The 18463-nt window shown below is 37.3% G+C and overlaps 2 protein-coding genes across 2 annotated transcripts in view; one reads left to right on the top strand and one right to left on the bottom strand.

Annotated features, from left to right (window-relative positions):
* LOC113028818 (toll-like receptor 13) overlaps nt 1–10988 on the top strand; it is a 28294-nt gene extending 17306 nt beyond the window's left edge. The window contains exons 3-4 of the mRNA XM_026179268.1: nt 8984–9101; nt 10246–10988. Of these exons, the coding sequence (XP_026035053.1) occupies nt 8984–9101; nt 10246–10486 (359 nt within the window). The 3' untranslated portion in view covers nt 10487–10988. The remainder of the gene's footprint in view (nt 1–8983; nt 9102–10245) is intronic.
* A 1140-nt stretch (nt 10989–12128) lies between these two features.
* On the bottom strand, nt 12129–13711 carry ccl20b (chemokine (C-C motif) ligand 20b). The gene is made up of 4 exons (XM_026180123.1): nt 13447–13711; nt 13239–13341; nt 12479–12553; nt 12129–12371 (listed from the first exon to the last, which is right to left on the bottom strand). Exons 1-4 carry the CDS (start codon nt 13526–13528, stop codon nt 12320–12322), a joined length of 312 nt encoding a protein of 103 aa, XP_026035908.1. The 5' UTR covers nt 13529–13711; the 3' UTR covers nt 12129–12319.
* Nucleotides 13712–18463: the final 4752 nt, after the last annotated feature.

The raw sequence follows: 18463 nt of genomic DNA, 5'->3' as shown, positions 1-18463 counted from the left end.
AGCAATTTTTATATACTGCAGGAAAAACGAAAAACAATCCTATGATGCAAATTTGCAAACAAAACAGCATGTGCATCAAAATAAATAAACTATTTCCAGCAGTGCAATTTGAGTTCTAAGCATCCCAGAAACTATTCAGAAAAGCATAAAGTCAAACATGACTTATAAAAACACCAGTATAGGCTTTTAAGGCCTACAAGTAAAAAACTACATTTTCCGCGAAAATGACGTCACTTCCGTTTTCGGGCAGGGAATGGCAGACATGCGATCATTCGTGCTGACATCTTTTTCAATGTGGGAAGTGTTACGAACAGCTGATCGGATCGGCAAAGTATGTTTCTGGAATATTATGTTTTTGTTGCTGCAAGCGCTTTTTATGCAATTTTTGCAAAGCTATATGTGGAAGGAAACCGTGACCTAGGACAAGCTGATGGCATAAGATGCAGTGTTGGGTAAGTTACTTTAAAAAAGTAATTAATTACTATTACTAATTACTTAATCAATATTGTATTTAAAATACTTATCTAATTACTGTGTCTGAAAAGTAACTTAATTACTCAATAAGTAATTTAACTAAATACTTCCCCATAAACCTTGAGTGGACAAACAATAGAAATTAAACTCTCTAAATAATAAATAATTTTTAAAAAAAATACAAGTCAACATGAAATAGTTTAGCCTTTTTGCTTCCTGAATCATCTTTATTACACTCTATAAAAACAAAACATTCTTTAATAATTACATTTTTTAGTAAGGAATGTAACTTTCTTTAACTAAGAAACACAATTCCAGAATAACAAATATATTTTTCTGCAACATATCTGAATAACAAAAAAGCTTAACTTAAGAAATGTTATACATGACATATTTCACGCAGTAAACATTAAAATTTTACATTTTCAAAGCAATGAGTAACATATTCATACATAATGTATGTAATCATGTCATGTGATTCAACGAAGTGAAGTTAACTCTGAACTTTGGTTAACAAACAGAATTCCTCTGAAACTTCCTCAAACCAATGAGCACCATATTTCCTGCATGCTGTATGCACTCATGTTTTCCAAAACATTTTTTGTACTACTTAGCTGTGTTGTTTTTGAAAAAGTTGTTGTATCTCATTAATGTAAGTCTCTCAAAGCGTTCACTTGACAGTCTGTTCCTTCTGGGTGTAAGCACAAGATTGCCGAGGCTAAAAAGCCTTTCGACTGGTGCGCTTGATGGTGTGGCTGTGTTGTACCTGGCTAAGAACACCCAGCTCAGACCCAGCAGATTTCAAATATTCCATCACCTCTGTTTCAGCAGAGTAGGTACAGTCGTCCTCCTCAAATGAAAAAAAGTCATCAGTGGAGTTAGCAGGGTTCTTGTGATCTTGAGCAGGTTGTTGGTCTTCAAGAGACAACCCACGGCACTCTGTAGTAAGCATTGCCCTAACCATGTCTTTTTTCTCTTCTTCTCTGATCCAGCGTAACTTAAATTTAAGCAAAGTGACTGCAGCCAGGAGAGCTTCTTTATTGTCCATCATTGAGGAAAAGCGCACCTTGATCGCCTATGAGAAAAAAATACATCAGACACTTCACATAAGAGCATGATAAATAAAACAAAAATTTATTTTAGGGTAAGGCTATATATAGATTACCTTAACAATGATATCAGGGAGGGATGCTGTCAGCTTAAGCTCGTCCTGCAGTGCCAGTGTCCTGGACATTAGAATCTCCAGAGTTGGAAGAAGGATTCCAAAATAGCAGTTCTCTTCTCCTTGCAATATGTCTAGTGCAACAGTGAGTGGCTTCAACACGATACAATACTCCTTTAGGAACAGATACTCCCGATCAGTGAAGACAGTATTTATTTAAGCAAGGGGAATGTCAGTGATCCTGGACAGTGTTGTGAAACGAATTTCATCGTGTTGAAACAGGTACTATGAGTTTTTTCTTGAAAAAATTATCTACCAACTCTGAAGCAACAGAAGAACGGTTTGCTTTTGTCCACATTGCAGAACACTTTGAAGTTGCACTTCGGTAGATGAATTTTGCCTCATTTGCTTGAAGCCATTTCTCAACATCATGAACAATTAAGTTCAGTGTGTGTGATGCACATCTTAAGTGTGGAGGGAGAGAAAACTGTCCTTCAGATTCTGTGGAGAGGGTCTACTCAACATCAGTAAATGTCACCCCTTCATCTTCTTCCGATTCCTCATCAGAGTCTGATTTTTGGAACATTCTAAAAGCTTTGATAAAATTGAACCCATTGTCTGTCACAGTGGCTGTCACTTTAGAGTTCAGTCCGACCATAAGCCGAATGTACTTGCTCGATTTCATTGTCGATGACATCATATGTGTGTCTCCCTCAAACTCTTTTACATGCTAGCGCTGCATGTCCTCGTACAAAAGTAGAAGGATCAATCCAGTGTGGCGTCATTCTGAGAAAACTTTTGTTATGGCTGGTCGAAATGTCAGCAGTCGTGGAAATATATTCCAAACTCTCAAATGTCTCTTTAAGCTCCATTTCCATGTCAGCATAACATTTATCTAAGTAAGTAGAAAACGTTTTTCGATCACGCAGTGCTGCTTTTTTGCCACACACAGGTATTTTGTTTAATATGCACCTAAAAGACGGAGACTGAGAGAAAGGGCCTGACCACAGTTCCACTTCCTGTATACAGAGTTGAATTAAAGGACATGGATACACTGACTTCACTGGTTTTAATGTGCTCATTGATCAAGCTTAGGATTTTTTATTATTATGAAACCGCACATGATAAATGTGGCTCTTGATGTAAAACTAACAGATTTCCTTTTAGTAGCTGGATTAGTCACAGAGGGGATAGTTTTCCTCTTTATTTAAAACGATTACATTTAAAGGTGTTTCCTGTTTTGCCTTCATAGCCCATTGGTTCAGCTCTTTGTGTATTTATAGCCCTGTCACTTGTCAGCCCACCCTCTTTACGAAGCTGTTCTCCTGCCTTTCTATTTTCCTACAACATTTCAGCACTTCGTGCTTCATGTCTCATTCCTTGGTCACTTTGCCTCTTGGATTGAATGTTGGATTGGATTATCTACCACAGTCTTTTTTTTCAACAAATCTTCATTTAACTTCAGTAAGTTTTTTCAAGATTTCATTTGTTCTTCATGCCTCTGTGTGGGTCCAAATCTGAATTAAACTACAAATGTATGACAACTAGGGTTGTCATACATTTTACTTGTGCCGTAAAATGTATTTCTCTTTTAATAAAACTGGAAGGTGCAATGAAAATAGGAGGGACTGGTAATAGTCTCAGAATGAGTAATATTTGTCAAAATCGTTTGCAAAAAATTGGCAACAAAGTCTTACCCACGCCTCATTTCTTTATTATGGTGGTTTTAAGGACAAAGACCTTCTTGTAATTTCATTTTTAAATGGTTTTGAGCAGCAGTTTTTTGTGCTTTCTGAAGGTCTTTAAATGTTCTTCTTTGGACATTAACAGCTTTTTTTTTTACTAATTTTCCTCCCAGTCTTTGTAACCAACTTTTTTTTTTTTTGCTTCTGTTTTATGGTTAACTCACTTAACACTGACCTATGACTCATTCAAGGAAGAAAAAGGCACCTAGCTCTGTCTGCACAAAACAGACAACTGAGCAAAGGACTCATTTTAAATTGGTTCTCTGTTACTAGCTGTTACCAAAAAACACAGTTTGTTCCCATTTTTTTAGTTGAATCAAGGAAAACAGTTTGAGTGGCACAAATGGTATTTTTGCACCAGTAAGCAGACTCCCAAAGAGCTACTAGCTGAATACTTGACACATCTTAGCTGTGCAGCATGTCTTTAAAAAGTTAGTAAAACTATGTACAGCCTATGAACAGTATCTAAAAGTCATGTCTGTAAGAAACCGAAAAAAGGGTTGATGTGAAGAACCAATTCTTGAGGAAGAGAAAGCGTGAGACTGGCTGACAAATTAAACAAGAACTGAAGAACTGGACTGAAAATCAGTTGCTACAGGCCTTATGAAATGATGACTGCAGATTTAAAAAATGTAGTTCACATTGTCAGTATGTACAGAGGAGGTCAGGAGAGATACAACAATGAGTGTCTACAGCCATCTGTAAAACAGAGTAAAGGTTCTGTTATGATTTGGGTACCTCAAGAATTTGATCCGTCCTGTAGTACCATACAGAAACATTTTATTTGCAACATTTCATTTTTCAGCATGACAGTGATCCAAAATCCACTGCCAGTGGAGTAAAGCAGTAAAGCAGAATAGAAAAAAACACAGAGTGGAACAGTACAGTCATGCACTGGCCTTTCCAGAGCCTCAAAATTGTTTCTGAAGGCTACTTACATAAGTTATAAAAAAGCTTGCCTAAAAGAGTTTGGCCTGTGTTGAAGTATAAATGTGGTGTGACCAAACATCAACGTTCTATAATTAGGTGCACCTAGTTCCATTTTTCTGGTTAAATATAAAGAACTGAGGAGTGACTCAAGACTGCACACTGCATCATAAGATACAGTGGCTTGCAAAAGTATTCGGCCCCCTTAAACTTTCCCACATTTTGTCACATTACAGCCACAAACATAAATCAATTTTATTGGAATTCCACGTGAAAGACCAACACAAAGTGGTGTACACGTGAGAAGTGGAACAAAAATCATACATGATTCCAAACATTTTTTACAAATAAATAACTGAAAAGTGGGGTGTGCGTAATTATTCAGCCCCCTTTGGTCTGAGTGCAGTCAGTTGCCCATAGACATTGCCTGATGAGTGCTAATGACTAAATTGAGTGCACCTGTGTGTAATCTAATGTCAGTACAAATACAGCTGCTCTGTGATGATCTCAGAAGTTGTCTAAGAGAATGTTGGGAACAACAACACCATGAAGTCCAAAGAACACACCAGACAGGTCAGGGCAATGATGAAATGGTTTAAAACAGGGGTGCCTAATCCCGGTCCTCGAGAGCTACTATCCTGCAGCTTTTAGATGCATCCTTGTTCCCACACACCCGAATCAAATGAATGGCTTGTTGTCAGGCCTTTGCCAAACACAATGGCATGCTGAAGAGGTAATCAAACCATTTGATTCAGCTGTGTTGGAGTAGGGATGCATCTAAAAGCTGCAGGATAGTAGCTCTCGAGGACTGGGATTGGGCAGCCCTGGTTTAAAACAAAACATATCCATGTGTTAGAATGGCCCAGTCAAAGTCCAGATCTAAATCCAATCGAGAATCTGTGGCAAGATCTGAAAACTGCTGTTCACAAACGCTGTCCAGCTAATCTGACTGAGCTGGAGCTGTTTTACAAAGAAGAATGGGCAAAGATTTCAGTCTCTAGATGTGCAAAGCTGCTAGAAACATACCCCAAAAGACTGGCAGCTGTAATTGCAGCAAAAGGTGGTTCTACAAAGTATTGAATCAGGGGGCTGAATAATTATGCACACCCCACTTTTCAGTTATTTATTTGTAAAAAAAAAAAAATGTTTGGAATCTCACGTGTACACCACTTTGTGTTGGTCTTTCACATGGAATTCCAATAAAATTGATTCATGTTTGTGGCTGTAATGTGACAAAATGTGGAAAAGTTCAAGGGGGCCGAATTCTTTTGCAAGCCACTGTATTTGTCATAAAATCAAGATACATCTTACTCCATTAAACACTTAAAGCCTGCATACACACCATATTTTGAAGATGTCTAAACTTCTCCAAATCTTCTCCTGGCTACTTTCACTATTTTTTTTTTAAATATTAAACTAGTAAAAGGAAAGAAATAACAGAAGTTGGTGGAAAGTGTCAAGTACAACACAAAGATTTCTGGATAGTTCCATCCTAATGTGACACAGCGCATGTCATAAATTTGGAATAAAGAGGTCTTGATGCATTTTTGTATTGGTTGTAAGATGAATAAGATATTTTTGACTCTTTGCAATTAGTTTTCTTGTTGATTCCTTAATTTTTGTTTCTTTATGTTTTTTGTTTTTGGCTTCCCAGGATTGTCTGTGGCAGTTAAATTCAGTGGACTATGGACAGTGGACTATAGTTTGTTTTCTGGTTGTCTGTGTTGAGCTTTCCTGTTTGTTACAAAGATTAATAATGGATCCTGGATTGGAAGAGGAACAAACCAAATTAGAAAGAGGAACAAAATGTTGCAAATCGCGGATTATTTTTTACATGCTGTGCATCATCAATTTCATTGCGCCGGTTGATGGATTTTCCCTGAAGACTTGCAGAATCAGCTACAGTACAGCCATATGTGTCGGAAGTAAACTCAGAGCTGTTCCTGAAGATATTCCCTCAACTGTGACAGGCCTCGATTTAACTTCTAACAGAATTTCAACAATACATGCATCAGACTTCAAAGGTCTACTAAATTTGACTAAGTTAGACCTTAATATCAACAACATTTCACAGATAGAAAGCGGTGCGTTTGCCAATCTAAGTTCTCTTGAGACATTAAATCTAAATAATAACAAACTTGTTACACTGGGAGAAAATGTTTTTGATGGCTTGAGTTGCCTCATTGAGCTAAGAATTAATCAAAATCGCATTAAACAAATGGCATCCACATCTTTTAAGTCCATGACAAGTTTAAAACTTCTGGACATTTCTCATAACAAACTGCACCACATTACAAAAGTTCAATTGATATTGCAACATCTGCCACATCTACGGGAGCTGGTAATAAGCAACAATGATTTAACCACTTTTCAGTCATTTGAACTGACAAACAAATCATTAGAACTTCAGTACCTTGATTTGTCGAAAAATCCCCTCGCAGTCTTCAGGATCACTGCCGATGTTTTTCCAAATCTCACCTGGTTTAAAATTGGGAGCCCAGCCAAAAAGAAACAGATGATATGGGACGTGCAAAACAAGACATTTCTTAGTCGTGTTACTACTCTTGACATTAGTGAGCTTCATTTGGGTCTTGGGGACATGGAAAGGTTGTTAGAGTCAGTGAACTCATCATTAACTATTCTGAGAATGAATGCAATGACACATAACCTGACCACACTGATCAACATTTCCTGCACCATCCCAACAATGAGGACTCTGCAGCTTCGAAGCAATAAGCTCAGCTTTGTTAATGCATACTTGTTTAAGTTGTGTATTAATGTAACTGAGTTAGTTTTGACAGACAACAAAATAAAATACATCCATGATGATGCTTTCAGATCCCTTAAAAACTTAAGGATTTTAACGCTGAGTAAAAACAGGCTTCCACTGGTTCCAACTGCAACAAGGAATCTACCAACTCTTTCAGAGCTGGATCTCAGCACCAATAACATCAGCACACTGGACTGCCATGATTTCACCAATCAGACAAAGCTCAGAAAGCTTTATCTTTATCAGAATTCAATCACAGCTCTGAAACCATGTCTTTTCAAGGATTTAAAAGGATTACAAACTCTAAAATTACAGACAAACCAAATAACTAAATTGAACAGTGCTTTCAAAGAACATTTGCCAAACCTCACACAGCTACATTTGAATGGAAACAAACTCACTGCTATCAAAAGGGATGCATTTAAAGGCTTGCACTCCCTCCAGAACCTGTCATTACACCAAAACAAAATAAAAGTACTTGAAAGTAAGAGTTTCAGTGGACTGACAAATCTGACCCAAATTAATCTACAAAACAATGATATTTCACAAGATGAACTAAACAAAGATGTTTTCAGTCCTCTGATTAATTTAAGAAGACTTGATTTGAGTGAAAATCACATCAATTACAAGAAAAGTAGAAATTTGCCGGATCCTCCATTTTCTCAGCTGTCCCATCTAGAGGAACTGCTTGTTTTTTCACAACACCACAGGTTGCATAGTTATCTGCCTGGGAACTTTTTGCAAGGTTTGACCAGTCTTTTGAGTTTCAAAGCCAGGAATATCCGTATTGCGTCTCTGGACAAAGACACCTTTGTTTACACGCCACAGCTGCAATTACTTGAACTTTCTTCAAATGAACTTAAAGAACTCCCTCCAGATCTGTTCTTCCCAATTCCAAACCTTAAAAGCCTTTATATATCCAGGACAGCTCTTTACTCTCTAGAGTTCCTTAAAAATGCCAACCTCACAAAGCTGGAGTTTCTACAGGCAAGACAGAATTTATATTCAGTTATCCGCGAAGAAGATATAATAAAATCCCTACCAGCTCTGACTTATCTGGACCTTCAGGGCAATGGATTCACCTGCAACTGTGATAACAGCTGGTTTCTCTCGTGGGCAATAAATGACAACAAAACTCAGGTTTATGATGCATATAACTTTACGTGCAACTATCCACAAGAATTCAAAAGTAAGAAGCTGTTGGACTTGGACACCAGCTCCTGCTTAGATGACACTGACTTTATTTGCTTTGTTCTCACCACGTGTGCAATCCTATGCTTGATGGTGGTGTCCTTCACTTACCATTTCATGGGGTTGCAGCTGGTCTATGCCTATTACCTGTTCATAGCTTGGCTCTTTGATAGAAAGCACAAAAACAAGAAAACTCATCATCAGTACGACGCCTTTATCTCCTACAACACCCACGATGAGCCTTGGGTCATTGACAAGCTCTTACCAAAACTGGAAGGAGAACAGGGCTGGAGACTGTGCCTACACCATCGAGACTTTGAACCAGGTGAGATGCAAGTTTGAATTAAAGTTAAATATTAATGGCTTGACAAGTGGGATGTCTCTTAAAATTGTGTGTTTGTCGGTATCTCTGTTTAATCCCAACTAAATTATTAGATTCAGGACATTTTCTAGAATGTTTTCAGAAAAATGTAACATCATTTGACTTATGCAGTTATATTTGAAGTGGCAGTTAGTGCAATTATATAAATCAAAAGAGAGACTATCTAACAATTATCTGGAGACAATGAGGGCATGGTGTTAGAAGCTTTTGCAGTCAAATGTGCACTTTCATATGTACTCCAGAGGGTGTCACTATACTACTTTACTAAAAAGCTGAGGATACAAACCTCATGGTTTTATTACTGGCTGTGTTATTTTTCTTCTCCTCATTAGGGAGACCCATCATAGATAACATTACAGATGCTATTTATGGAAGCAGGAAGACCATTTGTGTGATCAGTCGCAAATACCTCGAGAGTGAATGGTGCTCCAGAGAGATCCAGGCAGCCAGGTAACCTGTTGGCGCACCACAAGACTGTAGCAATAACATTAAAATATAAAATTGAAATTGAAAGGTGTTAACAGTGCTTTTATGCTAATGTCAACAGTGACAATGGCACAACCAAAGTTACTCCAAATACAGTGCCATGAAAAAGCATCTGCCCCTTTACTGATTTCTTTTTTCTTCTACTTTTTTTTTTGTTTTGTTTTTTTGCATATTTGTTACGCTTACATGTTTCAGATTATCAAACAACATTTAATATTGGACAAATGTAACCAAAGCAAATAAAAAAATTATTTTTTAAAAGATGATTTAATTTATCAAGGGGGAAAAAAGCTTTCAAACCTACGTGGTTGAGTTCAAAGTTGAGTTCAAATTCACTAACCATACCCAGGCCTGATACTCCCAGACCTGTTAAATCAATAATTTACTTAAACAGAACCTGCCTGACAAGGTAAAACATCTCAAACAGCAATTCAGCATGCAAAGATCCAAAGAAGCTCAAGAAAGATAAGAAAGTCATTGACGTCTGTCAGTCTGGAAGGGGTTATAAAGACTTTGGGACTTCAGCGAACCATGGTGAGAGCCATTATCCACAAAACTTGGAACAGCAATTAAACTTCCCATGAGTGGCCAGCCTAACAAAATTACTCCACTTTTTATTGGGAGTTACAGAATTAGAAATGAGAATATCAGAGAGACAGCTCAGGTTGACCTGTTTGGAGACAAAGTTTGAGAGGCAAGGTTAAGATGGCTTAGGAGGTCACATAGGAGGTTCATGGATGTGAAGCAGGACGTGCTTAACTGCATCTACTATATGTGGCGGAAGAGGATAGGTTGAGATGGAGGCAGATGATCCCCTGTGGTGACCCCTAAAGGGAACAGCTGAAAGAAGAGGACTTGACATTACTGTGTTCCACTATGTGATTTTCTGATCTGTGCAGCACTGTATATGTTACACCGGCATGCTTAAAATTTCATTGATTTTTTTTTTTTTGCTAGCTTTTAATTTCCTCTTTAATCTGCCATGTTCACAGGTGTTTTATTTTATTCTCTTAAAACATGTTTATTTCATTTATTTTTGTATTATCTTCATTACTTTACTCTTTTAAAGAGAGTACTTATGCATCCCTTTTCTCCCTCTTATCTTTAGTTTCCGTCTGTTTGATGAGCAGAAAGACGTTCTAATCCTGGTATTCATGGAGGAGATTCCCAGCTATCTGTTGTCTCCTTACCACCGCATGAGAAAGATGATAAAGAGGAAAACCTACCTGAGCTGGCCGCGAGTTGGAGAGCACACCGAGCTGTTCTGGGAGAAACTTTGCCAGGCTCTGGAGACCAGAGAAGATCCAGAAGGAAAGATGTTACTTCTCACTGTGTCAACTGTGCCATGAGGAAATTAAAGCAATTTTTTTTTCTCTTTTTTAAAGGTTATACATTTATTTTTTATTTTTTTATTCCATGATAATAGTTTACAGTGTTCTGATGTTTCATTATTTTAAAAGTTTTGAGTGTTTCTCCAGCAAATATTTGAAGTTTTACTTACTTACAGAAATGTTGGTTTTAAACAGAACCAGTGAAGCAAGAAAAGATGAAACAAATGTCTATGATAACTTCACTGCAATTTCTTGTTAATCAAAGTATTACAGAGTCAGCATTTTGGTCAATTAAAATGCTGCACATAATTCATTCAATCATACATCCTCTTTTTGCATTACTGAAACAAAGAAGTTTTGCAAGAAGTAAGAGACAATGATTGTCAACTGAATATAACTTACATAATAAATGACTGAGAATCATAATGAATATATAAGAATATCTTACTATATCTATCGTAGATAAAGGACACATATGTATAATAAATGCAAACAAAGCCTTTTAAACAAGTCTAAAGTATAATATCTCTCTTGGTTTAATTACTAAGCTTGTTTAGTCACTGCTGATACATAACAATGGAAAATCACATTTCATGCACTGTAAAAGTAATTTCAGTTCTTTTCAAACTTTATTTCAGCCTTCCTCATTAAGATGTCTGTCGTTCTTTGGCTTGTGTGAACTTTGCACCCTCTACTTATGCCAGCGTTATTAGACAGGTGGTTCACCCACAGGTTTGTTTATTGAAGAGTTAGGTAGTTAAAGTTAAGATAACCCATAAAACCATCCTGCAACAGATGTACCAAGCTCAGATACATTGGAATTATCCAATTAAACCACTATTTCTCTAATAGGTAACACATTTTGTCCATCTATGAGTGCCTCCCCACAGTTACTAAGAAACAAAGTTTGTTAAATTAAAATCATATGGATAGTAAGACACAAACTAGTGACTGACAAGATATAGTCATAAGAAAAGTGTTCACTGAGATCATAGAGTGAGGCAACTAAAAGGCTATTTTCCCATTGTCTATGCAACAAAAGGCATCACCCCTTGCTGGCCATCAGAAAGAAAGCAGGTTTATAACTCTTCTACAGTGGCTCAATTTTTCAGACTTCACAGTCTATGTGAATGAACTAGACTTAAACATATCCCTTCATTTGTGATCATATTCCTTCCATTCTGAATATTTTGTTCTATGAATAATTACATTAAATAAAGAACATCTTTAATTTGTATTCCAGTTATACAACAGGAAAAAACATTGATGTTCTTTTTCCAATGTTTAACACTAGGATTTAAACCTTTTAAACAGAGATGTAACCTTATAAATATGGTATTGTACATATTTATCACTGTTTGCTAATCACTGTCAGCTAATTTCTTTTTATTTAGGATCCTTTTGCAGCGTGATTAATTCTTTTTTTTTTTTTACCCGATGTAGAACAAGGACAAAAATTTGACAGCATGTGGTTGTTTGTGGAGTCCATACAGACAGACATGTGTTTTTATCAAATAACTCTTTTAATAAATTCTCTGACAAATATTAAATACAATAATTATCTCACACTTTCTGAAAATACAGGGTTTTATATTTCATCTTCTTCAGAAAATAAATCAAACAATAATACATATAACAAAATAATAATATTTTACATTACTTTAAAAAAAAGCACAAGTTTTTTTGTTGTTGAAGCACTAAAGCTTATAGCTCACACATGTATTAAGAATACTACTCTTCCCTGTTTATAAAACAGAATAAATAAAAGGAAAGGTCACACAACAAATTATATTTATGTGTAGATTTACTATTATGATAATATTAGTGCAGATAAGAACACTTAAAGAGAGTTTAAGATGCATTGTTGTTAGAATTTTCTTTGTTGGTCTTCCGCTTCTTTTCACTGCAAAAAACAAAATCAATGAAATAAGATCAGTTTGACTCACTGAGCAGCTGAGAGTGAATATAAGGCACAGACAAACAATACACCACAGGGGCATTTATACTTACTCATAACACTTCATCACTTTCTGGGTCAACGGCTTTGATGGATCGGCACACACAAACCTTCCCGGAGCATGAAAACTGTTGGGAAAGAGGATGAAAGCAGTCATTTACCCTCAAGATACAGTTTCTCTCGATGGAGTTTCATTCCAGTGTGTTAGTTTGATTATTAACTGCAGAGCATCCTGAACTTATCGTGATTGATTTTTAGTCACGGATTAAATGCTGTTTTGCTATTTAGATACACAAGGTTTAGTCCGTCCGAGAGAGCGCAAATGCCAAGCACACACAGCCATTATCTTTTCACCACAAGGTGAAATGTGCAGATAAGATATGTTACACAGAATTCATAACCAGACACCAGGATGAAAGATTGGCATTAGCTCTTGCTGGTTTTTGTACATGTGTATCACATTACTGGTTAAGTTTCCTATCTATAGTCTTTCCTTGAGAATACCACTACTTAAGTTGGCCCACATAAACTGATTGAACAGATATTTATGAGCAGTCTTAATTCATTCCCTAAACTTCTTAAATGTGAGCATTTCTCTTTTTATGTAATAATAATACATTTGATATATAAACTTTTCCATAATCTAAAATCTTTGTACAGAGTAAACACTACTCAAAAACTAGAAAAATGCACAACTTGCTTAAACTTCAACTTGACTACTTCTTAGCGTTTTAGTTTGTTAGATGTCTTATTTCCTCATGAATCTACCTGCTTTTATCATGCTACACTTCCATATAAACCGTTATAACTTACATGATGGCGTTGATGTCACAGGCGTTATTGATGTTCTGAATGGTGTAACCCAGAATCCGTTTGCAAGGAGGCTGACGATTGGAGTACCTCAGGCAGCAGCTCGCTGTAAGCACACACACGCACAAAGAATCCACTATAAATCACACTTTTAACTTACTACTGGCAATATTAGTGAAAGTGCATTAAAATATTAACTAGTATGAAATACCTGATTGTGCGCTGTCAAAAAAGTTGATGATAATGACGAGGGAGCACAGAGCTACCATGAGACACGTTTTCCTGCTTGCCATGGTTGATGAGCCAACTGAGAGCGTTCACTCTGCCTTTCTGTGTCTGACGCTGAAAAGGTGTAACACCTGAAGGCGATCAGAGAGAGTGTGACAAGTGCTACTTGGTGATCACTCCTTTAAGTAGGCCGACTCTCGGAATTTCCCGTCGGGCAGGATTGTGTAATCCTTTGTGTCATTGTTAAAACACTGGAAACAGAGCAGGAAATAGAAAAAATTCCAGCTGGCCCTGACATGGGAGGAAATAAAGTTTAAAAAAAAAAAAAAAAAGGTAAACATTGGCAGCCTGAACTATGAGCTTGGCTGGCGCTGGACTCATGTGCAAACTGATTCCCTGAAGAATGAATTCCAAGTGAAACCAGATATCAGTAAAGTACATTTTTAAAGCAGTATTATGTGAATATATGTCATATTCTATACAATTGGAATTAGTTTTTGAAACCAAATGAGTCACCTCCTGGTAGGCATGATTAATAATGCAAATAAACATTTGCATTTTTGTTGTTTTGTTTCTTACCTGTTCCTGCTTAAAGCCTATAGCACTGCTGGATCTGGAGTGGTCTATAATAAGTCAAGCAGCTTAACTCGTATTTCATTCAAGGGAGACCTGAAGAGAATAGCAGTCTTGTAAGTTTTGTACAAAATGACAGAGAATCTGCTGGGAAACCTACTACAAGCAATTCGATTTTGAACAATTTGGAGGGTTTTTTTTACTGTTATAACAAGTCATTTATTAGGCCTCAGTTAGACAGGCCTATTGGGTTGTGAAAGCTTGCTGGAGGTTGTTAATAGTCACTAGGTGAAATTGGTCGTAAAAAAGGTGCTAGACCAAAAACGTCCTTGCGATTGCTCGTGGTTGCTAATACACTGCCGCAGTAGTTTGCATGGAACCCAGTGAAAACAGATATCTTGTCATGCAATTATTCACTAACTTACCACCAAGTGGTTGTAAAACGTAAAAAAAATTGCAGCCACTCGTCAACTGGACTATGCGGTCACTGTCTGGTCAATAGACCTGCATGATTGCTCTCAGACACCATTTTGGTAATCCCCAATCTCCAGTAACTACTTGGAACCGTTCCAGGGATACTTTTCCATGAAATCAGTGGTTGCCGGGCAGTCATGTAGTCTCAGTCACAGGTCACTGGTCACTAGGCCTCGTGTCTCAGGTGAAGTGGAAATCCAACGTCCTTACACTGCCTTTGTTGATTTTTTTAACGGTAAGATCAAAACTTCCCTCAAAACTAAGAATGTGGCTTGAATGTTTTATGAAGTCTAACTACTTTCGACCAGCTATTAAACAATATTAAAGCTAGGCAAAAAGGCAATTTTGAATCCTTTAAGCCTCTTGACCTCATTACCAGCTATTCTGAGCAAAATGCTGATAAGGCCAGCTTGCAATGCCGTTTAACTGCAAGCAAACGATTAGTAGTTTATCAGTGAATATTAGCATCTTGCTATCTAAAGACAAAAATACTTTTTTGTGGCACTAGTAGAATGCTACTGCTGGGGTTGAATGAAATTCAGCCAAATGACCAAAACTACAGTTCCTCTAGTGGCCACTTGAGGTTAGTGTCAAGAGCAAGTATCAGCCAGCTGTTGGGTTTTTCCACTTAGCATATTTTGTTAGATTGCTGCTAGCCAAATTTAGAACATCTATAATCACAGTTAATTAAACCTTGTTAACAAGCTAGCACACTGGCATTAGGTTATTGTTTCCCATATCTACCCCTTTGTCTAAAAATATATATAGCCACACCCAAAATCCAAACATGAAGCCTCAAAAAAGAGAAAAAATAGGCTTTTGTGGTCAGGAACAAGGGTGCTATTGTTGCTCACTGTAAGCTGTATTTAACATCTGAAATACTTTAAGTAGGCTATAGTCTGTCTTTTTATTAAGACTGAGGTGGAAACGATTAATTATGACAACAAATTGCTAAACTTAACTTTGACTTAAGTCTGCACTCAAATTGTATGAACTGTATGAATTAATGCAACTTAAGCCCTTTGAGCTGTAGTTCTTTGTTTTCCTCATTTTTGCTGACAAGTTAATTAGTGACTTGCTCTCACTCACTTGTGAAAGGAAGGCATGTGAAAGGAATGTGGGGAGGTTTTGTTTGTGTATCCTTTTTCTGTGACGCGCACATCTACCTTGTACAAGTGTAACAAAATAACCAGAGGATAGGAAAGTCAAAATCCCCAACATGGCTCAACTTCACCATGTTTCTTACACAGCATATTTGAAAAGTCCCTAGAAGAAATAGTTCAGCTCAAGGAAGCTTATCTTACTGGCACCTATTTTAGATTTTGTTGTCTTATCAGAGATTAGAATGTTAAACAGTTACTCTTTTGCAAAAAGTCCCGTACTTCACCACACCGAATGGGTAAACTGTGAGTAAATGACCTAGCTTTAATTCAGTGGGTTGAACAAAAAAATACCTAAAAATGTGAGGAACTAAAGCATCAGAGGCTCAAAAGTAATTGGACGAATTAAATAACTGAAAAGAAAATGTTCATTTCTAATACTTGGTTAAAAACCCTTTGCTTTGCGATGACAGTCTGAAGTCTTGAACTTCATGCTGAGTGACATGCACCTTATGGTTAACTTGGATATCAATATGCCTACCTCCTGAAGAGTGTTGTTCACTTGGTTTGCTGATGTGAAGGGGTTTCTCTTCACCATGGAAATGATTCTGCGATCATCCACTGTTGTCTTCCGTGCTTTCTTTATTTCTCAAGATGTACCAACCTGCAGCAGCTTTCACTTGCTGTTTGTTGTTTGGGGGCGTTTCTGTCGGAGGTTTCGTCTTCAACAGGTGGAATGTATATTCAATGGGGTAAGATCAGATGACTGACTTAACCATTCAAGAATATTCCACTTCTTTGATTTAATAAACTCCTAGGTTGCTTTGGCTGTGTGTTTTGGGTCCTTGTCCATCTGTATTATGAAATGCCGCCCAATCAATTTGACTGCATTTAGCTGGATTGGAGCAGACACTAAACACCTCAGAATTCATTCAGCTGCTTCTGTCCTGTGTCACATCATCAATAAACAGTTATTTTTGTCCTGTATATATGTAAAGTGAAGACTATCAATAACACATCAAGCATCCTTTTTTTTCTTCTTAAATTTCAGGGAAATGGGCAGTAAATTGCAGGCCGCAAACAGTGGTAGATCTTGTTCTCTTAAATACTCATGTCCCAAAATTGTGCACTGTGAAAGGTAAACTAAAAATATGTACAATTAGCCAGTAGCAAAATACCTGTTTCCTTGCTTTTCAGTGTCAAAATTGACGGTGACAGTAGCTTTTTAACATCATAAAAGTTCTTTGAATGCATTGACCATAAATAAATATGTCCCCAAATGTTAGGTTTTCGGCTACAATAGCAAACATAATAGTCAAGCTTAAAAAGTAACAGAAACAAATTTAACATACTTAGCATACAAATCATGAATTCAGGCAAACTGTGAGCTGATGTTATGGGCTATGAAGCCTTTGAGTAAACTGTAACAACTTTCTCTTTGTAGTTTAAGTAACTTTAAACTGCTTTTGGCACTCAGCTTGATGACAAAAAACAAGCAAATACAAACCCTTTCACTGACTATTTTGTTTTATATGCCATACCAAAAAGGTATGACATTTTGAACTGCTAGTGTTACAGCACTCGGTGATGCAACTCCACAACAGACTTTTAAATGGCATACAGTTATGTTACTTTGACAAAGGTCATGCATGCGGAAGTTGCATTTCCAGCAGTGGGAGATAATATATTTAAAGTCAGTGAGCAATGACAGGCAAAGCAAAGTTTTGACGTTAAACTGGTTTGACTTTGGACTTAATATCTTCAAAAGAATGTATTAGATAACCCGAGGACTGTGATAGCCTTATGAAATACATTTTATAATTTCTTCCTTGAGAAAGTCTTTTTTTGTTTGTTACACTGGCTGGTTGCATTTCCTTTTATGAGTCATTAGAAGGCTGATGTGCAGCGACACCTCTGTGACACATTTTCATGCACATGTCAAAATTTACATCTTCTTGGCTCAGGTATTCCTAACCGTAACACCCCTATTCTGTCACAGCAACCCTCTTCATCTCATTCTACATTGCATCCATCAATTTTCTTCTGTAGTCTACCTCTTTTTCATTTGCCTGGCAGCCCCATGCTGAACATCCTTTGTCCAATATGTCCACTATTCCTCCTCTGTGCATGTCTCACTCAAACTGAGCTGTCCCTCTAATCTGATCATTTCTAAACTTACTAGTTTTGGTCGCTCCCAGTCAAAATCTTAATGTCTTCAACTCTACCACCTCCAGGTTTCTTTTTTTTTTCTGCACCGCTATCTTCAAACTGGATATGGCGGTGTAGGTCTTGTACCATCTTCTACATTTTCCTGTTACGCCTGTGTTGTCATTTACACGCATGCTTGGATTTACTTTCATTCCTCTTCTCTTCAGTGCATACCTCCACCTCTTCAAGCTCTCTTCCACCTTCACCCTACCCTCACTACAGTGCAATATTGTCTGCAAACATCATAGTCCCTTGAGATGCCTGCTTGTACTGTTAACCTGTGCATTTCCACTGCAAACAAGAAGGTGCCCAAAGCCAATACCTGATGTAGTCTAGCCCACCCTAAACCCAACTGTCACTGCTGCTGCACCACTTTCTGACTATCCTCATACATGTCCTGCACCACCCTCCCTGTTCCTGATTTCCCCATGCAGTACCATAGTTCCTCTCTCGGCACCCATATCAAATTCAAATAAATTCAATTCAATTTTATTCATAATGTGCAATGTCACAACAACAGTCACCTATAGGTGATTTATATTGTAAGGTAAAGATCTTACAGTTATATAGAGAAGACCGCAAAAATCAGGTGAGCGCCTATGAGCAAACACTCCCAGTGACAGTGACAGTGGGAAGGAAAAACTC

Source organism: Astatotilapia calliptera, chromosome 9 (assembly GCF_900246225.1).
Source record: "Astatotilapia calliptera chromosome 9, fAstCal1.2, whole genome shotgun sequence".
Lineage (NCBI taxonomy): Eukaryota > Metazoa > Chordata > Actinopteri > Cichliformes > Cichlidae > Astatotilapia > Astatotilapia calliptera.
This window is presented reverse-complemented; position numbering and strand designations above follow the sequence as displayed.